This window comes from Pongo pygmaeus, chromosome 21, assembly GCF_028885625.2.
Source record: "Pongo pygmaeus isolate AG05252 chromosome 21, NHGRI_mPonPyg2-v2.0_pri, whole genome shotgun sequence".
Taxonomy (NCBI): Eukaryota; Metazoa; Chordata; class Mammalia; order Primates; family Hominidae; genus Pongo; species Pongo pygmaeus.
The window spans coordinates 52,454,437-52,480,670 of record NC_072394.2 but is presented as its reverse complement, the minus strand read 5'-3'; the positions used below and the strand labels follow the sequence as shown (position 1 = coordinate 52,480,670).

The following is a 26,234-nucleotide window of genomic DNA, read 5'->3' as shown; positions in this document are numbered from 1 at the left end:
CCTCCCAAGTAGCTAGAACTACAGGCATGCACCACCATGCCTGGCTAATTTTTTAAATTTTGTAGTTAAAGATGAGGTCTTGCTATGTTGCCCAGGCTGGTCTCAAACTTCTGGTCTCAAGCAATCCTCCTGCCTTTGCCTCCCAAAGTGCTAGGATTACAGGTGTAAGCCACTGCACCCAAGCCTAAAGTTTAAATCTTATCTAAGTGGATTCTTAGGACATTTATTACTTTACTTTCATTTTCTTCATCTTGGTTCTCACCATACCTACTTGAAAAGGATGATATAGACATATACAGTACATTCTTTAGGCTTTAAGTTTATTCCTTTAACAAGCATGAATTTGAGAGTTTTTTTTTTTTTTTTTTTTTTTTTGAGATGGAGTGCTGTGGTGCGATCTTGGCTCACTGCAACCTCTGCCCCCCGGGTTCAAGCAATTGTCCTGCCTCAGCCTCCCTAGTAGCTGGGATTATAGGCGTGTGCTACCATGCCCGGCTAATTTTTGTATTTTTAGTGGAGACGGGGTTTCGCCAAGTTGGCCAGGCTGGTCTCAAACTGCTGACCTCAAGTGATCCACCTGCCTCAGCCTCCCAAAGTGCTGGGATTATAGGCGTGAGCCACCGTGCCTGACCAAGAGTAAATGTTTCCGATCATCAAACATTTCTATGCCAGACAACATGCTAATCATTTTACATGCATTATCCTGCTAAATTTAAATCCTTGCAAAGGTCTTACAAAGTAGGTATTGTTGTCTCCTGTTTATAGACAAGGAAACTGAGGTATAGAGAGATGAAGTAATTGGTCCAAGTTGACAAGGCAGGAAGTAATGGATCCAAGTCTCAAATCTGGTTCAGACCCCAAAGCCCATGCTCTTGACCACTAAGTTGATTTTACAGGGCAAGAAATGTAACCCATCTGAATAGGCCATCTCCACTAGCTGCAGGGCCAGCCTGGGCCTAACTGCTTAGAGAAAACTGAGTTGTCACCCCAAGGCATCCTCTCATTTTCCCCCCAACCTGTGGCTGAAACAGTCACCTCCCTGTTTCACCCACTGAAATCCAATCTTCCATGCCTACACTTGTTTCAGGTTTGATCAAATGTGTCCCTTTTTACCCAGTGGCCACACTAAAGGCTATTATACTTTTTTTTTGTTGAGATGGAGTTTCGCTCTTTTTGCCCAGGCTGGGGCGCAAATGGCGCGATCTCAGCTCACTGCGCTGCAACCTCTGCCTCCCGGGTTCAAGCGATTCTCCTGCCTCAGCCTCCTGAGTAGCTGGAATTACAGGCATGCACCACCACACCCGGCTAATTTTGTATTTTTAGTAGAGACGGGGTTTCACCATGTTGGCCAGGCTGGTCTCGAACTCCTGACCTCATGATCAACAGCCTCGGCCTCCCAAAGTGCTGAGATTACAGGCGTGAGTCACCGTGCCTGGCCTAGGCTATTATACTTTCTGTAAAGGACTTTTGCTGCTTCTCTCTTGCCCTGAAACCTGAGTTTGGAGGACAAATAACTGACCAAGAGCAATGAGCTCTTGCTGACTGAGAGGTGGAAGTACCCAGGCTGCAGGAAGAATATCTTAGACAAATAGACAAATATAAATAGACAAATTTGAAGAAAACTGCAGTAAGAAGTACATAATAAATTATCCAGAAAAAGCAGAAAAGAGAAAGAAATCCCAGCTCTATAACCACTGTGAACATGTGGCTATATTTTCTTCACATATTTTCTTTTTTCTGTGCATAATATTTTTACATGGTTATGATCAATTACATATTCAATTTTGAAATCTGCTTTTACCTCCGCACACAAAAACCTATAAACCTGTACTTTTATTTAAAGACCATAATATTCAAGGCCATTAAAAATCTTAAAAAACAAGCAAAAGTCCTTTCTGGGGATATTTATTCACTTAATTCTACCCCCGCCCCCTTACTGTATGTTTGTGATTTTTTTTTTTTTTTTAACAAAAGAAACTTTAAACAAAAGAGTGTCTATGTAGCTATTGACTTTGAACAGTTAACAGTAACATAAATGAATCCGGAACATGTGTTTATTGATCTACAAATAAGTAATTAAATAAAAAAACAAGGAAAATACTTACTATGCACCAGATGACAAAGGAAATTTCAAACTTGTGAGGAAAACTAAAAATGGACAGGCCAAGAAATGCAAACACACATGTTTCTGAAACAAACCAAAGAATGGATTATTCAACCCCAATGATTTCATTCCAATATGGTACTAAACTGTTAAGCAAGCAAACATTCACAGACAGAATCCAATACAACACTTTCCTTATTTTCTTGAAAATCCTGCAGCCAATATCTTGGTCAAACTTGTGCTTAAATTCTCTCATTCTTTTCTATTACATAAGCTACACGTCTCTGGTATTCAGAAATCTCTTAATGTACTGAGTCAACTGTCAAATACTTCTGCAAATAAACACGATCCCACCCAGGGAAGATGATAAACACATGAATCTGTCAATCTGCTGAACACTGTCATTAGCAAGGGCCCCAACTGAGGCAAAGTGGCAAAAATTCAGAGTAAATGACTGCAGACGCCACATGACAAATGTGAAGGGGCCTCTGGTTAACTTCCACATGATTAGCTTAATATATTTAACACTGTCACAAGGTTTAGAACACAGCTCACACCCAGCAGGATTTGCAGAGTGAGACTCATTGCTAACTCCTGGCTCCATACTGCAAGCTAAAAAGAGCCCAATATTTACTCTCTGTCACACAAACTTGTATATTTTAAGAAAAAGCACTTATAAATTTCTAACACTAGGCTCTCTGCTTAAACTGTGATGTCCCTCAGAATAGCATAATGACTAAAGAGATTAAAACTGTATTTTTTTTTTTTTAGAGACACAGTCTCGCTCTGTCTCCCAGGCTGGAGTGCAGTAGCACGATCTCGGCTCACTGCAACCTCTGCCTCCTGGGTTCAAGCGATTCTCCTGCCTCAGCCTCCCAAGCAGCTGGGATTATAGGCGCTCACCACCACGCCCAGCTAATTTTTTTTTTTTTTTTTTTTTTTTTTAGTAGAGACAGAGTTTCACTGTGTTGGCCAGGCTTGTCTTGAACTCCTGACTTTGTGATAAACACACCTTGGCCCCCCAAAGTGCTGGGATTACAAGCGTAAGCCACCACGCCTGGCCTAAAACTGTATTTTAAAATAGTTGATCATAAACAGCAAGGCTGTTTTACATTCTAACAATGTTTTTCCTTTGAATGGTACCCAAGTTTAAAACAAGTCCACGAGCTGGAGAGTTTACCCCCCCTCCTCTCTTTGAAATTTTTTTCTTATCTAATATTTGTGTCATCTTTCCAAATGAGCACATTTAGAAGACATTAAGATCTAGAGGATGCTTTTCCCTGGCAGCATCAACTCCAGGATCTGGATACATCACGGTATCCATTTGCTCTGAATTTCTGCCACTTTGCCACAGTTGGGACCCTTGCTAATGAAAGTGTTCAGCAAACAGGCAGAATTGTGTTTATCATCTTCCCTGGGTGGGATAGTGTTTACTTGCAGAGAAATTTGACAGTTTTTCTGTCACATTTGACAAATTGTCAAAATTCGACAATTTTTCTAATGCCCAATCCTCTATGGATGGCTATTTAGACTGTTTCTATTTCTGAGAGGTTCAACAAACACCCCAGTACAGGCTAAATTCCACAGGGTTGAACTGTAGGGCCAAAGAGCATGTGCCTTTTAAGTTCAGACAGACGTGGCAAATGACTCTCCAGAAAAGATTCCAGTAGGCCTGTTTTCCACACACCAAGGCCAGAAGTGGGTATTATCAAACTTAACATTTGCCAAACTGCTGGGTACAAAATAGAATCTTTTTGGATGGATGATTTGCTTTATGTGTCTTTAACTGGGAGGGTCAGGGTCAGAATCTGTAGCCCGGCTTTCTGAGAGAGGTGCTGTACAAATAATACCCTCTGGCCCAGGAATAAAGAGACCTGGCCTGCATACCCACTTCTTGGCCATGAGACCATGGGCAAGTCATGTGACCGCTCCTCACCTGAGCCTCCTTATCTGCTGAAGTTTCTGCCTGGCCTGCCCTTGCCTCCTAGCACGCTAACAGTGTGGAAGTAGCAATTAAAAATGAGACAAGTGGCCAGGTGCAGTGGCTCTTGCCTGTAATCCCAGCACTTTGGGAGGCCGAGGCGGGCGGATCACAAGGTCAGGAGATAGAGACCATCCTGGCTAACACGGTGAAACCCTGTTCTACTAAAAATACAAAAAACAAAATTAGCCAGGCATGGTGGCGGGCACCTGTAGTCCCAGCTACTCGGGAGGCTGAGGTGGGAGAATGGCATGAACCCGGGAGGCGGAGCTTGCAGTGAGCCAAGATCGCGCCACTGCACCCCAACCTAGGCGACAGAGCAAGACTCCATCTCAAAAAAAAAAAAAGAGACAAGTCCTCCAAAATGCCAGGGGTGATTTTGATAACAGCTAGGGCAGAGCCACTTGGGGGCCAGCTTAAAGGGACATGGTGAGAGTTGTTCCCCGACTCCAACCATTTCCAAGTATAAAGTTGGTGGGGAGATACATGGGTATGTCTGAGCGTGGGGGAACAAGAGCCTGAACAAACTGCTTAAAGACAAAGCCATCGTGGTTTATCCCAGCCCAACAAATGATACCTCTACTGCAAACTGTCCCCGAGTGATGTCCCTCAGGCTGCTCTTGTGAACAAAGGATTCTGTGGACGAGTTTGGAAAATTCTATTAACTATGTCGCCCGTTAAGGATTTGACAATGCGTTATTTGCTGAAAAGTCTGGCAATTCATAAATGTTAAATTTTATTTAACCAGGATTTCCTAAACTCTTGTTTGACTACAAAAGCTTTATCTTTTTCTTTTTCTTTTTTTTTTTTTTAAGATCATAGCCCACTGCAGCCTTGAACTCCTGGGCTCAAGTGATCCTCTCAGCCTCCCAAGCAGTTGGGATTACAGGTGTGAGTCCCATGCCTTGCTTGACTATGGAGCCATTTTCACCAAACCATCATTAATATTATTTCCAAGGAATACATTTTTGGAAATGTCACATTAATACATTAAAAATGCATGTATCAAATGTTCATAACTGGTTCTCACTATTTTTGGTCTTTAAATTGTAGGCTCCAGATGTTCATTTATTAGGTGTTTGGTTTACTTTATGAAATTTCAAAGCCAGAGGAAGGATAAACAAAAGATAAGGGAGTGAGGGATCTGGCTCTGAGGAGCTGCTGCCCTGCTGCCAGGGAAAGTCTCAACTGACTTCTAAAACAGGATAAGGAAGAAAGATCAGCTCTGGGTGGGCCTGCACACGGCCACACAGAAGCAGAACTCACCACATAAGAAGGCCACGGTGCGGAGGGTCTGCTGCATGAGGATCTGGGTGACTGGGGAGAGGTTATGGTGCGTGTAGTGGGACATCACGATGCCTGAGAACAGGATGGCCATGATGCCTAGAGAGGGAGAGAACAGAACAGAAAGCACTGCCGTGTGATCCCCAACTCAGATCTCACAATGCCTGCAAGGCCCTGGGGCCTAAAGCATTAGAGGGTTTAAGAAAAAGGAAAATAAATGAATACCTGAAGCCTCCCAGAGGCTTCAGAAAAAACACCACGGGTCCCTTCGCTCTGGCAGCCTAATTACTAGCTGGGTGACCTTGAGCCACATTATGTCCCCCATCAGAGCCTCAGTTTCCTCTTCTATACAGTGGGACTAATAGTACCCACTCACAGAACTGTTAGGAGGGTGAGTGAAAATAAGCCATGTAAAGTCCCCTTCACAGTACCAGAGCTAAAAAGGTGTGGACCGTCACTGACATCCAGGGATAGGTTTGGCAGATGTGGAACCTGTGGCTATTGAGGGCCCACTGCACTACCCCCCACCCTTTTTTTTTTTTTGGGATAGAGTTTTGCTCTTGTCACCCAGGCTGGAGTGCAATTGCGATCTTGGCTCACTGCAACCTCTGCCTCCCAGGTTTATGTGATCCTCCTGCCTCGGCCTCTTGAGTAGCTGGGACTACTACAGGCATGCATCACCATACCTGGCTGATTTTTTGTATTTTTAGTAGAGAAGAGGTTTCACCACATTGGCCAGGCTGGTCTCGAACTCCTGACCTCGGGTGATCTGCCCGCCTCGGCCTCCCAAAGTGCTGGGATTACAGGTGTGAGCCACCGCCCCTGGCCAACTGCACCGTTTTGTATAAGGAACTTGAGCACCTATGAATTTTCTATACGTGGGGAGTCCTAAAGCTGATCCTCCACAGATGCGGAGGGATGACTATATAAGAGGGGCAAGCACACCACTCTGGGGGGCAGAAAGGAACCAAGAATCTGTGTATGGACAATGTGAGAATGTGTGGATTCTTTTTTTTTTTTTTTTTTTGAGATGGAGGTTCAGTCTTGTTGCCCAGGCTGCAATGCAATAGCGCAAAATCGACTCACTGCAACCTCCCCCTCCTGGGTTCAAGCAATTCTGCTTCAGCCTTCCAAGTAGCTGGGATTACAAGTGTCCACCACCATGCCCAGCTCATTTTTGTATTTTTAGTAGAGACGAGGTTTCTCCACGTTGGTCAGGCTGGTCTCGAACTCCTGACTTCAGGTGATCTACCTGCCTTAGCCTCCCAATGTGCTGGGATTACAGGCGTGAGCCAACACGCCCGGCCTCTTTTTTTTTTTCTGGAGACAGGGTTTCGCGTTGTCGCCCAGGCTGGAGTGCAATGGCGTAATATCAGCTCACTGCAACCTCCGCCTCCTGGGCTCAAGCAATCCTCCCACCTCAGCCTCCCAAGTAGCTGGGACCACAGGCACATACCACCACGCCCGGCTAATTTTTGTATTTTTGTAGAGATGGGGTTTCACTATGTTGCCCAGGCTGGTCTCAAACCCCTGAGCTCAAGCAATCCAACCTGCCTTGGCCTCCCAAAGTGCTGGGATTGTAAGTGTGAGCCACTGCACCCAGCCAAATGTGTGGATTTTGATGGACTTTTAAAATACTTTTCCTTAACTTTGAATTTTCCCATAATCATGAACTACTGTTATTTAAAAAGGTAATGCATCTTTTCTTCAGAGCCCTGCACGAGGGTGTCTACAACCTTCTGTGCTTACGTAGGATTTGAGCCTCGACATTTGTCCACTGCCCTCAGTCACTCCTGAGGAACTCACAGGTCTCTTCTCAGCATCTCCCTGTGTAGGGAGCAGGAAAGGGGTCTCTATTTCATGTAAGGAAGCTGAGATTGTTTTAAAAAGTCATCAAATAAGCTGCCAAGATATACTAATTGCAAGTCAAACTTTACAAGCAAAGTTTTAATTCACTTCTGCCATTTTGTGGAAACAGTGCTTATCTGGCAAACTTTCCGTGTATAAAAGGGTGAAAATCGGCCAGGCGCGGTGGCTCACACCTGTAATCCCAGCACTTTGGGAGGCTGAGGCGGGTGGATCACAAGGTCAGGAGTTCAAGACTAGCCTGGTCAAGATGGTGAAACCCCGTCTTTACTAAAAATACAAAAAATTAGCTGGGCGTGGTGGCATGCGCCTGTAATCCCAGCTACTCTGGAGGCTGAGGCAGAGAACTGCTTAAACCTTGGAGGGGTGGAGGATGCAGTGAGCCGAGATCACGGCACTGCACTCCAGCCTGGGTGACAGAGCGAGACTCTGTCTCAAAAACAAACAAACAAAAAAACTGTAAAAAAAGGGTGAAAATCACAGCACTGTATTACAGACTTGTCAATTGCTAAGCTTACTGTAACACAATACCCTACAAAATATAGGAAACCTACTTTTTTGTATTGCCCCAGCAGGTATGGGCTGGCTGAGTGACAGCAGGAGCTGGACATTTGATCTCCTAACCCTCTTAGGAAACAGCAAATGCCTCTGCTCTTCAGTTTCCCCTACAGGGAGATTCCAGCCATGCTTCCCGTAAGACACACCTGACATGGTGGGCGAAGGAAAATGAGAGGGTAGGAGACTTCTTTACCTGCTCCTGTAGGGCTCTTTGGAGCTCAAGAGTGTTTTTGTTGTTGTTTTTCTTTGAGATGGAGTTTCACTCTTGTCGCCCAGGCTGGAGTGCAATGGTGCCATCTCGGCTCAATGCAACCTCCGCCTCCCGGGTTCAAGCGATTCTCCTGTCTCAACCGCCCAAGTAGCTGGGATTAGAGGCACAGTCTCGGCTCAGCCTGTCTACAAAGGCTGACGGTAGCCCTGTGGGATTGAGGATCTAACATGGACCAGTCTTCCTTCTGGTTTTCCTTACAGGAAATCTCCATCTTTTAGGATGGCAACAAATTCAAACATTTTGGATTTTTCTATATGGATAAGTAAGCCCTGTCTGGGGGCTGAGACTGGACCACAGCTGCCACCTGTGCACTTGACCCACTGTTGGCACTGGGCCATCTGGACAATCCCAGAGGGCTTTACCCTGGGCTAGTGTGGGGTCAGGGCACCTTGAGTTCTAGGCGAAAGGAAAGAGGGTCAGCAGCAGGCACAAAAGCCAGAGGGATGGCTCAAGTATCTGCCTCATATACCCTCCAGAAGCAAAGGGAACTCTCCACCACCCACACCACCCTCATCTGCGGCCAGTGGAGCAGGCTATAGAAAACACAAAAGCGGGCGTTGGTGCAAACCAGGCTAACTTTTTTAAGTGGCGTAAAAGCCATGGTATTTTAAAAAATACGCTTAAGGAAGAATCTCCTTTAAGAAGGCAAAATCGTTTAAGAAAGCAAATACAGCAAAAGCGTTCAGCCTCCTGAAGGAAGAATGGCAGAAAACAAGAAAGGGAGAGAGGAAATCCACTTCTGTTTATGGTTACATCCACTGTTCTAGATGTAATAAAGGAAGACAGTATGGGATTCAAGTCCAAAAGGCAGTGAAAAGGTATCATGGTACAATTTACACTATACCGTGCCTTACTCTATGTAAAATACGACATACTTCTTGAGGGCTGAGTGAAACCATAATGAGTATGCTGTGTTAATTACTCAATAATAAACATATTTTGCCATAAAACATTCAGACTCACTGAGGTACAGAGTAAAAGAGAATCTATTCACACTGCTCGCTCAGAGGTAACTACTCTTAACTACTATTAACACTTCAATATGCAGACTGCCAGTTCGTTTACCACATGATTATAAAGTTTAAAGTAATAGGCTGGGCATGGTGGCTCACACTTGTAATCCCAGGACTTTGGGAGGCCAAGGTGGGTGGATTGCTTGAGCCCAGGAGTTTGAGACCAGCCTGAACAACAGAGTGAGACTGTCTCTACAAAAAATACAAAACTAGTTGGGTGTGGTGGCACGTGCCTATTGTCCCAGCTACTCAGGAGGCTGAGGTGGAAGGATCACCTAAACCTGGGGAGGTCAAGGCTGCAGTGAGACATGATTGTGCCACTGCACTCCAGCCGGGGCAACAGAGCATGATCCTGTCTCAAAAAATAAAATTAAAATAAAACTAAAGTAATAAACAGGATTCTATCACATATATGGTGCCTATTACCAGCAGAGTGATTTTTTTTCAAGGGCTTCCAACTCTCTTGTCATGGTACATATACTAGAAACCCAGCTCCTTCTCAGGCCTACAGAACCTGTGAGGCAGTGTCCTGGCCACACTGGTCTTCCTTCTCTTCCTGGAGCATGCCACACTCCTGCACATCTATCTTCAGACCCCTGGCTCCTGCAGTTCCTGCTGCCAAAACCCTCCTTCCCTAGACCGTCCCTGGGCTGGCTCCTCTCACTGGAGCCCACACAGGTCTGGGCTCCAGTGCCACCTCCAGGGGAGACCTCCCTCACTGCCTGAGATCCCAATCCATTCTCTACCACATGCCACTCTCTGTCACATGGCTTTAATTTCTCTGCTTGTCATTTCTTGCCACCTGGAATTGTTGTATGGGTTTGCTTAAATTCTGGCTTTCTTCTGCAGGAAAAGGAAACTGATCTTGTGTTGTTTATAAATGTAGCCCCAACAGCAAGGGTAGTTCTCAGCATAGGGTGGACATTTAATAAATATTTCTTGAATGGGTGAGAGATTGATTTTTCAACTTACTTTTAAAAAATTTAACAATATGTCAAATTCTTTCCATGGCAGTACAGACAGGTCAAGTTCATTTTTTAAGTGGCTGCACAGGATTCCATAGTGCAAATGGACTGGAATTTGATCTTTTCCATTACTGATGAACATATAGTTCCTTCCAGTTTTTCTCTCCCAAGCAGTGCTGCAATGGAATTCCTTAGATATCTGTGCAGAAGAGCACTGCACCATACATTCTATCTTTGGCCAAGTTCATGCCAATATCTTAATATCTTTTTTTGTTTTTTTTGAGACGGAGTCTTGCTCTGTCGCCAGGCTAGAGTGCAGTGGCAGGATCTCAGCTCACTACAATCTCTGCTTCCCGGGTTCAAGCAATTCTCCTGCCTCAGCCTCCTGAGTAGCTGGGACTACCGGCACATGCCACCACGCCCAGATAATTTTTGTATTTTTAGTAGAGACGGGGTTTCACCATGTTAGCCAGAATGGTTTTGATCTCTTGACCTCGTGATCCGCCTGCCTTGGCCTCCCAAAGTGCTGGGATTACAGGTGTGAGCCACCGTGCCTGGCCCATGCCAACATCTTAAGAAAGTGTTATGTCGGCCGGGCGCGGTGGCTCACGCCTGTAATCCCAGCACTTTGGGAGGCCGAGGCGGACAGATCATGAGGTCAGGAGTTCAAGATCAGCCTGGCCAAGATGGTGAAACCCCGTCTCTACTAAAAATACAAAAAAAAAAAAAATTAGCCGGGCGTGGTGGTGGGCACCTGTAATCCCAGCTACTCGGAAGGCTGAGGCAGAGAATTGCTTGAACCTGGGAGGCAGAGGTTGCAGTGAGCCGAGATGGCGCCACTGCACTCCAGACTGGGCTATAGGGCAAAACTCCGTCTCAAAAAAAAAAAAAAAAAAAAAAAAAGAAAGTGTTATCTCATGATTAATCTTGCAAACTCATCCTTCAAGCCCAAAGTCCCCTTCTCTGTGACTCACCTTGACAGAGTGTCACTCTCTCCCATCCCCTGCAAGCCCAGTGTTTGCTAACCGCTCTGCCTAAGTGGGGTCTATTCATCTTTGAATCTTTAGTGTCAGAGGCCAAAGTGGCCCTCAAAACTGGCTTGACTGAACAATAAAAATAGTTAACATGGATACAGTCAGAACGAACATTCTGAGAATAGCTAACACTTGCTGAGTAATAATTAGGGAGACTATTTGATTTGCTGTGGATACCAGGGCATTTTTTAGAATAAAAGGGGATGTTGTTAATTCATCATGTTGAGACAGAGGGCAAACCAGGACTTCTGGCCACCCCAGCAGTGGCACAGATGCCCCGTTAGGACTCTCACTTGCGTCGCTCCCCTCGTCCTCAGCAAAGGTGTCAGGCTGGCCCTTGTGTCTATTTTATAATGAGGAAGTAGAGCATGGGGTGGTTAAATCTGTAATCTGAGGTTACACAGCCAATAAGAGGTGGAGCTGGGATTCAAATCCAAGTCTGTCTGTTATCCAGCCCCAGTCCTTAGCAACTGTGTTCCCTACATGTGGATTTAGGTAAATAATTCCCACTTCCTAGGAAGAGAATGTCCTGCTCCCTGGTCTTGGGAACCACTTGAGATCAGTCGTTTGTGACAGTCAGGACAAGGGGAGCACACAAAGGAAGGTGAAGACAGCAAAAACCACCCTTTCCATCTGTGCTTTCACAGAGCAACGTGGGGCGTCCACACACCACACAGGGCCATCCTGCCCCTCTCTGAAAACCCTGCGTGACAAATACCCAAAAGGTAAAGTGCGGACAGAGCAGGTTCCCTCACCCAGAGGCAGATCTGGTGTTCCTGGCTTGCACTGCTGTGTGTGCAGCAAGGTCCCTAAGGAAATGAAACCCCTCTTAACAGGAAACACTGCTACTCTGAAAAGAAGGTAAGAAAAACACTCCCTTATTTTAATCACAGATTCCAAACAGATGCATGAAACACATCTTTGCCAACAGGTACTCAATGATCTTCTCAAGGGGGTAGAGGAACAATTTAGAAAAACAGATGTAAAAATAGGTAGGCTAGAGCCTAATGACTCACAGGTAACGTTTTTGTAAGTGGCAACATTCAGTAAAGAAAGGGAACCTCATGGCAGACACCAGGATGGAACTACCCCGGTGAACTGGTTTGCGATGAAAAGCAAAACCCTGAAAATGGCGAGTCCACTCTGCTTCCTCCTTGTGCTGCTCACGCAGCACCCACGTGTGACTCCGGATAGCGACTGGGTAGAAAAGTTCTGTCAACTGAGTCAATAGAGACCACTGGGCCTTCTGCTTTGTGTCTGAAGAAATTACTTCTACACAGAACACTGTCCTGCTCTACATAACTAGAAAACCTGATACAAGATATGAAACGAAACTATTTTCTGACATGGGACAAAAGATAGGGTAGGACTGTGATTCCTGCCGGAAGGGAGACAAACAAGGTGGCCACTCTTTCCCTAGGCCCCCTGCTGAGCTGACTGCCTGAGGCTGAGGCTTTAGAGGGCTGTCCTGTTGAGTCGGGGAAGCTGCACAGAAAGAGAGCTCTTGGACATCTACTGTAAAGTTCCCTTGAGTTTTTGACTGATACTGATCAGTAAATATGTGGGATGAAACAAGAAGCTGGGGAAAGAACCATTAAAAAGAAGTAGGCTGAACAATTCCAGAAGCCGACATGGGGCTGGGAATAGTTTGCGTTCCCACCAGCCAGAGTGGAGTGAGCTCACGGTACCTGAAACACCTTAGTTAGGGCCCTGCTACTCTGCACCAGCCCTAACAAAGTTTAAATGTAAGCCTCAAAAAGGATTATACTGATGCCAAGAGACTTAGATACATGCCAGAAGAAAAGTCCAGAAATAACACAAAAAACAAACAAAAAAAATTTTTTTTAAAAGAAAAGTCCAGAACTCCGTAAAGGAATACAATAAAATCTTGTACTCAACAACATAAAAGCTCACAATGACTGACATCCAATCAAAACTTAATAACAAGCAAAGAGCAAGAAAATGTGACCTATAAGCACAAGAAAAATCAACAACAAAACAGACCTAGAGTTGACAGAGATGATGGAATTGGCAAACAAGGACATTAAAGCAGCTATTAGAAATTTCTGTGTTTCATATGCTCCAGAATATAGAAGAAAACATGAACATGATGAAGAGAGAAATGGAAGAAATGAAAATAACCTACAGGGATCTGCCACAGATTAATTATAAAATATGTAAATGAGAAATATGCTAGGTAGGATTAGCAGGAGATTCCACATGGCAGAAGATCGGTGACTTTAAAGATACGGCAACAGGAAATAACCAAAATAAAGCACATAGGGAAAGAAAGAAAAAAAAAGGCAAAGCATATTGTGGGCCAATAGCATGCTACCCTCTCATACCTGGAGTAAACTGAAGTTTCAAGGGGAAGAGGAAGGAGGAACAAAAAAATGTTGATAAAGAAATGGGCAAAAGCTTACCAAATTTGATGAAAGCTATAAACTCATATAAACTATAAACCCAAAAAGCTCAGTGAACCCAAGGTGAATATAAAAATAACCACACCAAGGCACATCTAAATGCAGTTGCTACACACCTATCAGGACAGCTAAACTTTTTTAAATTAAAATAAGTGTGGTGGCAATATGAAGCAACTGGCACTCTCTCATACATTCTGATGGGAATGTAAAATGATAGTCACTTCGAAAAACACTAGGCAGTTTCTAAAAAAGTAAAAATGTACTTACCATATGACCTAGCAGCCTTAATCCTAGGTATTTACCCAAGATAAATGAAAACACATGCACACTGTTCTTAGCCCAAATCTGGAAAACCCCAAATGCCCTTCAAATGGTGAACAGACAAACTGTGGTGCAATAAGAACGATAAACTACCGCCGCACGCAAAAACATGGATGTCTCTTAAAAACATAACGGAAAGAGAGGAGACACAAAACACTACGTACCACATGATCTCATTTAAACTACAATGACAGTGCAGATCAGTGGGTGCCAGGGCTCAGGACAGGCAGGTGGACTGACTGCAGAAGGGCACAGGGGAGCCACACTGGGCGATAAGAATATGCCACACCTCGACTGTGGGGGTAGTTATGACTGTCCACATTTGCAAAAATTCATGGAACTATATACTTAGAATGGGTCCATGTATTGTGTGTAAATTATACCTCAACAAAGTTAATAAAAAAGAAAATCTCTGCACATCCTGTGGCACAGATCAAAACATCCCTGCAATAGTGCCTCCTTTCCAGAACAAGGCCTCTGAAGGGCCTTCATTCAAAGGATGGGATCAGACTTCCAGGGCAGAGCCCTTCCCAACTGGCTGCCCCCTCACACAGGAACGGGTGAGTCACGCTCCATTTTCAGGTCAACATCCTTACAACGTAACAAGCTGTGGACGCAAGCTTGACTGCCACTTGTAGGCAGAAAGCCCAACTAAGCCAAGCCTGATTGGGCTGCTGATTGATTACCAGGTGACAGCTCCAAGACCATTACGCTGTGAGTGGCCACCCCTCCTCCAGCTGGTGAGCATCATCTTCTAGGGCCACATCAGAGTCGCCTCTGCTGCTGGGAGCTGTGTGCTCTCCTCCAATGGGGTGCAGGGAAAAGGCTCTGGGCCTCCACTGTCAATCTCACTGCCACCACTGCCTGTGCAGTGCAGCTTTGGGCTAATGACAACCTCTTAGTACCTACTCCACAGGGTTGGTAGCAGCATAAAAAAACTGAATACTGGTAAAGTGTGTCCAATAAACACCCAACATTACGCCACCGCCACATTTTGCTTGTCCCTCTATGTAGCACTGAGTACATGGTTTTATGCGATCTGTTTTGGAGGGAGTTGTATTAGAGGGTTCTAAGCACTAGTTCTTGACTCAAAGACAACTAGTTTGAATCGTTGTTCCACCAATCCCAGCTGTGACCTTGAGTAATTTACTTAATCTCACTCAACCTCAGTTTTCTCATCAGTAAAATAGGGGCCTTCACAGTACCTCCCTCCCACAGGCTACCCTCCTCTGAGGGAGCCTCATAGGACTAATGGGCTAAATGAGAGAAGGTGGGTTAAGAGCAAATGTGACCGTGACACCAATGTGACTGTTTGAGCCCCTGGATCCAGGCAGGCCTAAATCCAGATGTGTTTCTAGGGAACCAATAGATTTCCTTTATTACTTAAGTTCTTCTGAGTTGTGACTGTCTCTTGTGATTAAAAGTGACCCAACTGACAAAGCCTCTTTCACCAGGCAGGACAAGATGCCATCACCACAGCACTTTCAGGCTCTCTGTCACTTACCTGAGAGTGAGATTCCTTCTGCAAGCCCATAAGGCAGATAAGCAAAAATGATCATCATGCCAAACTCCAAGGAAGGCGTTTTCCTCAAGTCAATATGCTTCAGCACGTAAATGACAACTGTCAAGGAAGGAGAATCGAGGGAGAGTTGATGGGAGATGTGGAGAAGTCACAAAACTGCTGCTTTCCAAATATGTGAAGTAAACAACAGATATAGAAGATTTTAGAATGTCCCAAGGTTACAAATGAAAATTTGTCATTATGGATTTTTTCCTTTGTAGGGAGACTGTTGCTATAAGAAAGGGAATCTGACAAAACACTAAGAAATGTAAATTCCGGAGATAAATGGTGGTGGAAGATGAAAATCAACCTAAGTCAACTCATTTAAAAATGATGAACTTAGAGGGCTGGGGATGTGCCGGGCCATGGCGCGAAGCTGGGGCTGCAGACACACCAAGGACAGCTCACTTGGCCAGGTTCCTCCCAGGGCCAGCATCACCCCCACTCCTCCAACAACATCAGATGAGATCACTAATGCTACCCATCTTGCTTTCCCCATCAGTTTTGAGTCAAAGACACCTAGTATGAATCGCTGTTCAAACTGGGGTTCGAGGCCCTGTTGAAGTACAGTATTTCCTATTCCTGGAGATTTCCAAACTCATGCCCCTGTGAAAGGAGAGAGCCTTCTATATATTGAAACATCATTCACAATGCCAGTATAGACTGGAGCTCACAGTACCCATTTGCTCCACTTCATTTTGATAGATACTTTTTTTTTTTTTTAAAGAAAAAGATAAATATAGAGGAAAATACTGAACTGGAAAAAATTTTCTTTTCCATTCTGTTTATTGGTACAATATGAGAAGCTGTCAGCCAACTCAATAGAGCCTTTAGACTTCTGGACAAAGGAGTTGTTGGGAAAATTCAACAGGATGGCAGAAAAACATGCCTGTAACCAGGCAAAAGAGTCTCTTCCGGCCATCTGTGAAACAAACTGCTCGTGGGGGCGGGCCAGGTGGTCATCTCCCTGAGACGTAGGCTTAGGTGCGCACCGAAGTGGTCTACTGCCTGTTACTATTTTAAACACAATGAAATTTCTACAGCAATAAAGGTGATATTGGCCTTAACAAGCCTCTTTCCATCTCCAGCTGGAAAAGCTTATTGGTTGTTAAACAACAAAATCAGTGCAAATAACTCAATGGAACACACTTTGAAAGCCCCTTTTGCAATCCTTCTGGATAAACACTTTCGGTGGGATAAAAATTTTCTCTATTTGGCATTTTATTTTTATTTATGTATTTTTTAGAGATGAGGTCTCACTATATTCCATTGCTAAGGCTGGTCTTGAACCTCTGGGCAAAAGCAATCCTCCAGCCTTAGCCTCTCAAAGTGCTGGGATTACAGGCGTGAGCCACTGCACCTGGTCTATTTGACATTTTCAAAGAAAATTAATTTCCAGTTTTCTAAATGTGAAAAGTAAGATGGCAGAAAACGAAAATCATCTGAGTGTGGTTATCATACTCTGGGAACTGAAAGGTCCCCAAAATCATATCTGATATCCAACAGTGTACATGTTTTTTAAACTTTGAAAAGTGACATCCTAAATTTCACTGTTTAATTAAAAAATCCTTGAGTTAGAGTGTTTCTCAAGCAAAAACTAAGCAAAAAATCCTCCTTTAAGCAAAATCTTCATCTAAAATTGGCCCCCTTAAAAAGCAGGAGAAACTGGCTAGAGACAGAAGTTATCAGGAATAATTTTAACCCTGCATGCCCATCACATTAAAAGGATATTAATGCAGAAATTAAGCCAGTGAGAGTGCCGAGCGCTGCAGAGCCAAAGAACATTTTGAGGAAGTAGTCAAGGGCTTGTAAAAATGTTTGCCACCCACTGACATCTGACATATTTTTTCTTGTTAAACCTTCAGCTGTGCTAGGAAATGAAAGAAAACAGAAAGAAATTAAAATGTTATATACACAAAGTTCTCAGAAATTAACTTAAAACTTATTTCTTGCTTATTCTCTCATTCATTCATTCATACCATCATTCAGTCAGCCAAACGTTTATTGTTCACCTACTTTGTCCCAGGTACTGTTATTTTCTGGGGTTCAGAGATGAGAGCAAAGTTGCTGCCCTTAAGGAGCTCCTCCCCTCAGGCTAATGAGGGAGAAAAACAAGATGAACACTAATGACAATCTGCAGGAAGGGTAGAGGGCTGTAGAAAAGCAGGGTGGGTAGGTAACTAACTCAGACTGGCCGGGCTCAAGGAAGGTGCTTGAGAAAATGTGGGCTGATGCCGGGCTTGGTGGCTCACACCTGTAACCCCAGAACTTTGAGAGGCCAAGGTGACCGGATCACTTGAGGGCAGGAGTTCAGACCAGCCTGGTCAACATGGTGAAACCCCGTCTCTACTAAAAATACAAAAACTATCCGGGTGTGGTGGCACACGCCTGTAATCCCAGCTACTCGGGAGGCTGAGGCAGGAGAATCGCTTGAACCCAGGAGGCAGAGGTTGCAGTGAGCCAAGATCGCACCACTACACTCCAGCCTGGGCAACAGAGCAAGACTCTGTCTCAAAAAAATAAAAAATAAAAAAGGCGGGGGGCTGGGTTTAGATTTGGGATAAAGATGACTTGCCCAGATGAAGAAATGGGGGAAGGCACCCAGTGAGGGTACAGCATCTGCAAAGGAAGAGAGCCCATGCATATGCAACCCACTGTAGGAACGTTCAAGTACCGAGATTAGTGCAGCTAAAACGCAGCGGTGGGGTGGGGGTGGGACAGTGGCAGGAGGCAAGGTGAGAGTAGTGGCAGAGGGACAGCAAAGAGCCCGGGAAAGGTGATGGTATTTCAGCTTGAAGGCCTGGGGAGTTGATAGGAAGGATTTCAGTACAGAAATCCTGTGATAAAACCTGAAATTGAGGCTATGGCAAGAAGTCAGATTAGAATGGAGCTACCCAAAGAAGAAATGTCCGAGGTTTCAGGCTGAGAGGGAGGATTTAGGAGACATTAAGGAGGAAGAAATGAAAGAACTTTCCTTTTACTGTAACAGAACAAAGTAAAATGTCAGATGTTATTAAATTCAATTGTTGGTTTTGTCCTTAAAGGTAAAACCATTACACCATGAACATCGAGTTATTCTCATTAAATATCCTCCTCTTGTCTCTCAAATCCATCCCCTTCTCTCCCTCCCCTACTGCCCTTTACTCCCAGGGATAAGTCTCACTGATCTCCTTCTAGACATCCTTGTCTTCCTACAGACCAATCCCGTTCTCCACTCAGTGGCCTAGATGATCCCCCTCTTTTTGTTTTTGAGACAGGGTCTCACTCTGTCACCCAGGCAGAAGTGCAGTGGCGTGATCTCAGCTCACTGCAACCTCTGCTTCCCAAGGCTCATGTGATCCTCCCACCTCAGCCCCAGAGTAGCTGAGACCACAAGCACACATCACCACACCCAGCTAGTTTTTGTATTTTCTGTAGAGATGGGATTTCACCATATTGCCCAGGCTGGTCTCAAACTCCTGGGCTCAAGCGATTCGCCTGCCTCGACATCCCAAAGTGCTAGAAATACAGGCCCTAACTGATCCTTTTCAAAGGCACACGTGATCAGGTTACCAGCCTGTTCAAAACTCACAGTTTCCCGACGTCATCAGGAAGCCCAGTCTTAGTTTGACCTGGTTCCTGCCTGCCATACCTCTCTGACCTTACCTCCTCCTCCCCAAATCTAAACATCTGGGCCACGCTGTCACTGGCACCTCCCAGGTGGTCACCATTCACCTTTCCCTGCCCCAGCTAACTCCCTTATTCATCCCTCAGAACCCAGGGTCAGTGCCACTCCCTCAGGCACACCTGCCCTGATCCCTTCACACAGGCCTGCCCATTTAAAGGTTGTCATGGTGCCTGACTTCTCCTTCACAGCATGGGAAACTGCAGTGCCTCATTCCATGAGGATGAAGCCTGTGTCCATCTTGTTCACTGCCTTATGTCCAGGGCTTAAAGCAGAGCCTCCCACACAAAAGACAGTCCATATCTTTTTGTTGACTCAGTAAATGAAACAAAGAATAGTCAACAGTAATATTCAGCTTCATCAATCACCATGTCATGAATCGGTATCGTTTTATTATTATTATTATTATTTTTGAGACGGAGTCTTGCTCTGTTGCTCAGGCTGGAGTGCAGTGGTGCGATCTCGGCTCACTGCAACCTCTGTCTCCAGGGTTCAAGCAAGTCTCCTGTGTCAGCCTCCCAAGTAGCTGGGATTACAGATGCGCACCACCGTGCCCAGCTAATTTTTTTTTTGTATTTTTAGTAGAGACGGGGTTTCACCATGTTATCCAGGCTGGTATGGAACTCCTACCCTCAAGTGATCCACCTGCCTTGGCCTCCCAAAGTGCTGGGATTACAGACAGGAACCACCATGCCAGGCCCCAGGATTGGTATCATTTTAAAGCAGAATAAGATGAAAAGGTAGCTTGGTCAAATAACCTCAGAAGGCCTTCCGAGGAAATTCACAGCCCAAAATAACATAATAAAGGTCTGAGAAGTCTTGCAAAAAAGAAATCTAACTTTCTTCACGTGAAAGCTTTGCAGACTCATCTGAACACACAATCTCCCCAATCCCCCTTCTTTCTAGCAGATCACAGGTTAACATCCCACCTTGAGGAATGTGGCAGCCAACAAGGGCTCATATTGGAAAAATGCTTTTGAAGGCCATGATCACCCACAGTTCCCAAAAACGGATCTGCAGGCCACACACATACAGTGCCCAGCCTCAGCCCACACCACTACCACAGCAGGTACCCAGGCTGGTTTCACTGCTTTCTTTTTATACGGAGTAGCCTGAGGCCAAAAGAGAGTGAGTCACTGGGTAAGGTCACACAAAGGGTTAATAGCAGATCCAGGGCTGGGGCAATGGTTTCTGAACTCCAGGCAATGAAAGTAGAATTTGGACTCTTTCTGGCCTGGTAATTTTCTACATTTTGTTTCTTAAGGTCATGTTTCTCCTACCTTAAAGAATAAAAGGGAGTATTGCTTCAGGGTCCATTTCATGAGCTTAAGCTGTTGCTGGAGAAAACAAAAGGTTTCCTCTACAGCAGTGACTTTAAGAACACCTATCATAGCAACAAATCAAAGCTGAAAATGAATTCAAGTTACTGAAGAAACAGAAGACACTTGCTTTCTGGCATTCATGAAGGTAACAACATCAAAAAGGGGGTAATTCATTTACATATTCAGTTGCAAAGATAAATGTATCAGCTCACTTTGGAGATGATCGTTTATGAAGTATACCTCTGCAAAACCAGATATGATTCTGATAACCAAGGAAAGGTGACAACAGCTCCCAGGAGCATATTTTTCTTTTGTACTAAAAAAAAAAAAAAAAAAAAAGGTGGAGGGGGAGGCGGAGGTAAGTCTGACATGCCCCTTTTCTCTATCTTCTGTCTGAAAATGAGCCTCCCAGGCCTGGCTCACAAGACATTCCTTCTGAGAAGCCTTCCTCATATCCTTCATGGTCTGGTCATTGAGCCCCCTCATGCTTAAGGCACCATGTTCACTTCTCTACGGGCATCTTTTGCCCATCACGGACCGAGTTTGTCAAATCCACCTGGCTCTCAGCAGTGTCTGGCACACAGAGGTCCCTCACCAAATGCTGATGGCAGATGACCAGCCGTAGCTGGAGAGTTCGTGAGGCTGATTCTCAAGCCAGCTTGGGTCTCAGCAGTGGCAGAGCTGCTGGTGGAGGAAGAGGCTGGAAACTATATACGCATGCTCCACAGATCCAACCGTGGTCTCAGCAGTAGCAGTGCTGCGGGTGGAGGAGGAAACTGGAAACTATACATGCATGCTCCACAGATCCAACCGTGGGAACTGTTACCACAGGCGATCTTGGTTTCTTTTCTTTCTTTTTTTTTTTTGAGAGAGTCTTGCTCTGTCGCTCTGGCTGGAGTGCAGTGGTGTGATCTCGGCTCACTACAACCTCCGCCTCCCAGGTTCAAGCAATTCTCCTGCCTCAGCCTGCCAAGTAGATGGGATTACAGGGACCTACCACCATGCCGGGCTAATTTTCATATTTTTAGTAGATAGAGGGTTTCACCATGTTGGCAAGGCTGGTCTCAAACTCCTGACCTCAGGTGATCCTCCCGCCTTGGCCTTCCAAAGTGCTGGGATTACAGGCGTGAGCCACCATGCCCGGCCCCATCTTGGGTTTCCAAAGCACTTTTCCAGTAAGAACCTCTGGCTACCGACAATGACTCCATCATTTCCCATCTTAAATAGAAAAAGTCTGCTATCTTTGGCTTTTATAATAGAGAGAACTGGAAAAGCTCAGGAAAGATCCTACCTCTGAAAAATTATTTTTCTTTAAAAAAATCAGAGACAAAGCAATTGAGTTTAGCTCCCAATGCATAAAAATAACTCATGATGTCACCTCCAAGTTAGGCAAAATTCCTTGTCACAAATGTTCAATATGTGTAGCCAGGATACGAGATAAAAGTAAAAACCGGAACGCTAGGCAGCTTTCAGAGTAGATCTTAAGTAAGAAAAAATATTGCCATCGGATTTTTTAAAGGTCTTGTGGCATGATGTTTGATAATATCCTAATAAAGCTATAGAAATTTCTGCCAAGAGAAACATGAAAAAGCCAATAGTAGGAAATTGGTTAAGTAGATCATAGTAAACCCAGAAAAAGGAATACTCCGTAACCAGTAAAATTATGTTCCAGAAGACTGTTTTATCAATTGTGTTCAATGGAAAATAGAATACAATATTTGGGGTATAAGCCTATTTAAATAAAATGTATATATATTTACACCAAATTATCAACCATAATTATCTCTAGGTAGTAGCAATGTGTGTGATATTTCTCTCTTTTTTGCTTGTGTATTTCCTAAATTTTATAAGAATATATGTACTACATTTAGAATAACAAAAATACTTTAAAGTTTGGTTGTTTTTTAAGGCCTGTTGAGCACCTCTTGCCATCAGGCAGTATTTGGTAAGCAGTATTTGGTAAGCTCCTCCTGCAAAGGAAGGGCAAAAACAGGGCAAAAACTGGGCAAATGTGGTGAAAACAACTAGGGGCAGGGAAAGAAAAGGAAAGGATGTCACATTACCCGATGCTGGATGCTTTTCTCGTAGTATCTTTTTGTTTGTTTTTTTGACACAGAGTCTCACTCTGACGCCCAGGCTGGAATGCAGTGATGTGAGTTTGGCTCACTTCAACCTCTGCCTCCCAGGTTCAAGCGATTCTCCTGCCTCAGCCTCTCGAGTAGCTGGGATTACAGGCGTGCGCCACCATGCCTGGCTAATCTTTGTATTTTTAGTAGATATGGGATTTCACCATGTTGGCCAGGCCAGGTCTTGAATTCCTGGCCTCACGTGATCCATCTGCCTCAGCCTCCCAAAGTGATGGGATTACAGGCGTGAGCCACCACGCCCAGCCCTGTAGTACCTTATTTAACTATTCAGTCCTCAAATCTAGTCCTAGGCTGAGGCATTTTATTCCAACATAAGAATTCTGAATACAGTCTATAAAAAAACCTCTAAGAAAATGCCAGCTACCACAGAGTGGTTATGCTTTAGCAAAGGCAGTAAGTCAGTATTCAGGTAAATGGAAATTCTATTATCTAACAGAACACAGACTGGCCTCTAAGATTCTCTTAGCTCATTTTTGATACATTATCCAGGGCTCTTTCCTCCACTTGCTTTGGAGTTTTTTGGGGGGAGGTGGGAGAATGAGGTCTTGCTATGTTGTCCAGACTGGTCTCAAACATCTGTGTTTTGGCAAAATTCTTTGGGTTTCTTGCCTGCCAGTTAATGACCACCATAAAATGCAGAGTTCAAGGAAATATCCCTGCATCAGAAAAATATATTTGAGATTACCTTAAATGCATTTCCTTTTCCCAGTGATTTTGTTTTGTTTTGTTTTTGAGACAGGGTCTCGCTCTGTTGCCCAGGTTGGAGTGCAATGCCTCCATCATAGCTCACTGCATCCCTAGTAGCTAGGAATACAGGCACGTGATATGACACCCAGCTAAATTTTTTTTTGAGATGGAGTCTCGCTCTGTCACCAGGCTGGAATCCAGTGGTGTGATCTTGGCTCACTGCAACCTCCACCTCCCAGGTTCAAGTGATTCTCCTGCCTCAGCCTCCGGAGTAGCTGGGATTACAGGCACCCGCCACCATGCTCAGCTAATGTTTGTATTTTTAGTAGAGACAGGGTTTCACCATGTTCGCCAGGCTGGTCTTGAACTCCTGACCTCGGGTGATCCACCTGCCTTGGCCTTCCAAAGTGCTGGGATTACAGGACTGAGCCACTGTGCCTGGCCCCCAATGACTTCTTGACATTTTATTATTCATCTTTAACTTCTCAGATCCCATCAATCAGGGCAGTAATACCGATAAATATTTGAAAACAAATTGCAGTTTCCAAAGTAGCGTTTACACAATAGCATCTTAAGGCAGGGCGTCTATCAGCATTCCTACCTCATTTTAAAGCTGTGAAAAGGAAGGTGACAGGCATCAGCTAGTGGGGCCTCTGTCTATTGCTTTTGTCGCCAATAATGTTGCCCAAACACTGACCCCTGAACAGGCCGCTTCATCATAATGGGGAACTTATTAAAAACCCATGGTCTTGGGACTCACCCCAGACCAAATGAACCAGGAGCTCTGAGGGTGGGGCCTAGGAATGTCACACTTAATAAGCACCCTCAGTGATGTTGACAAGCTGGGCTCAGAAACCACTACTAAAAGGTAGGTTGAAAAAGGTGGGCAAAGCCAGGAGCAATGGCTTACACCTGTAATCCCAGCACTTTGGGAGGCTGAGGTGGGCAAATTGCTTGAGCCCAGGGGTTCAAGACAAGCCTGGGCAACATGGCGAAACCCTGTCTCTATAAAAACTTTTTAAAAAATTAGCTGGGCGTGATGGCACATGCCTGTAAGTCCCAGCTACTCAGGAGGCTGAGGTGGGAGGATCACTTGAACACAGGAGGTTGAGGCTGCGGTGAGCTGTGATGGAGCCACTACACGCCAGCTTGGGTGACAGAGCGAGACCCTGTCTCAAAAAAAAAAAGGTGGACTCTCCTCTTTTAACCACCCCTGGAACCTGACTATATTCTTGCAGCACATCAAGGCTTGTCAGGACAGAAATATAGAGAAAGATAGTGGGTGAACTGATCACCCAGAGGACAAGGAACTGTATACATGCTGTGTGGAAATATCTGCCCCTTTGTTATAAGGACCTTTAGTTCTGTCACATGAAAAAAGTCTGTTCTCTGACCCCGTACTTACTTGGTCAGAACAATGGAGACTGCATCGTTGAGAATACTTTCTCCAAAGACCAGCATGTTGAGCACGGGGTCCACATGAAGTGCATTGAAAATAGCAATAGTGGCCACTGGATCAACAGCAGATATTAGGGAGCCAAACGCAAAACTGTAAGAGACAGAGGGAAGAGGAGATTCTGTAATGTGTGTCACTTGGTCCACATATTAAAGCATTAAAGTCAAAGGCCATATTTAACAGAAAGCAATACTACACACTAGAGCTGAACTAACTATAGAAGGTAGCGTATTTTTTCCCCACTTATCTGCTGTTGACATTGTGGGTGGAGTGTGAAAGGCCCACTCTAAACTGAGTTGTTAGGAATGGCCTGGTTTTCCACTGTCAGCACGGAGACTTGACTTTGACCAATGATGGAAGGGAGACTTTTGCTTAGATATATTTATTATACACCGCCCAGTTCCACGGGTCAGAGCGGCTGGAGCCAAATGGCCCATGAGCTTCTGCATGTGAACTCTGCCCTGCCCCTTGCCACCAGCCCTTGGAGCACCATCTGTGACCAACCCCAGCCTGCACTCAGATTTGCAAGATCTAAGAAAGTGTCAAAAACCAGCAGCAACTCCAGTGTGCTTTGGGGGTGAGTGGCGTGGACAGCCGAGAGAAACACTGAGGCCATCTCCCAACTGGGCCAGTGACCTCACTGACAGTCCCCGTGAAGATCTTATCACCCCCAGCAGATATGTGCTGATTGTCTAACATGTTTCAGGAATGGAGGCTACCACGGTCGGCACTGTTCTAAGCACTTCACATACGGTGACTCAACAATCCAGACAGTGACTGTATGAGACTGCTACTACTGCCCCGATGACAGAGGAGAAAACCGAGGGACAACGGGATGATGAAGTAACTTGTCCAAGGTCACTCAGCTAACAAGTAGCAGAGCCAGGCTATCTGCCAGAGTCGGTACTCCTACCCCCAACAGTAGATACAGCAATACCCAGAGATGAAGGCAAATTCAGACAATAGCACGTGTGACCCAGGAAATCAATTGAGGTGATGTGGGAAGGTGGGGTGGAGGTGTGGGTGTGGGAGCCACTTAGATGGGGCAGTCTGGAGAGGCCTCTCTGAAGGGATGACACATGTAAGCAAAGAAGCAGCTGGCCAGGCCAAGAGCTGCAGGCAGAGGCGACAGCAAGCGACTCCTGCGGTGGGAGCAAGCCTGCTGCCTGAGGAACAGAAGGAAGGTGCATGTGGTGGTGGGGGTGGGGCGAGTGGCAGGAGCCATAAGAGGCTGGCGAGGGAGGCAGGACCAGCTCCCTCAAGGGGCCTCATGGGCCACGTGAGCCTGGACAATTCACTCTCCCTGCCCTTTGGTGATTTTCCCACAAGCCTCTGGGCCATGCCTGGTGCAACTTTCTTTCCAGGGCAGCAGAATGGTGGGTCTGCCCCCTTCCACAACACCAGCCAAAACATGGAGCCCCAATGGCCAGCCTGTGTCAGTCATCAGCCAGAGACGACTGCCCTGAGCTTCCCACCCTCACCAAGCCTGGGTCTAGGGGGAAAAGGATGCTCAGCTGAGCAGCCTTCGATGGGTGATCTTTTGGCTGCAGGGTCAGGGAGAGGAGAGCTGACTGAGG

General features: G+C 45.2%; 1 protein-coding gene across 5 annotated transcripts in view; it reads right to left on the bottom strand.

Annotated features, from left to right (window-relative positions):
- Window positions 1-26,234, bottom strand: part of SLC9A8 (solute carrier family 9 member A8) — a 78,954-nt gene that overhangs the window by 11,916 nt on the left and 40,804 nt on the right. For all 5 annotated transcript variants that reach the window (XM_054466676.2, XM_063659056.1, XM_054466675.2 and 2 more), the window contains exons 8-12: window positions 24,607-24,750; window positions 17,113-17,251; window positions 15,325-15,430; window positions 5,352-5,468; window positions 2,106-2,188 (exon numbers count right to left, since the gene is read on the bottom strand). In XM_054466676.2, coding sequence (XP_054322651.1) covers window positions 2,106-2,188; window positions 5,352-5,468; window positions 15,325-15,430; window positions 17,113-17,251; window positions 24,607-24,750 — 589 coding nt within the window. The remainder of the gene's footprint in view (window positions 1-2,105; window positions 2,189-5,351; window positions 5,469-15,324; window positions 15,431-17,112; window positions 17,252-24,606; window positions 24,751-26,234) is intronic.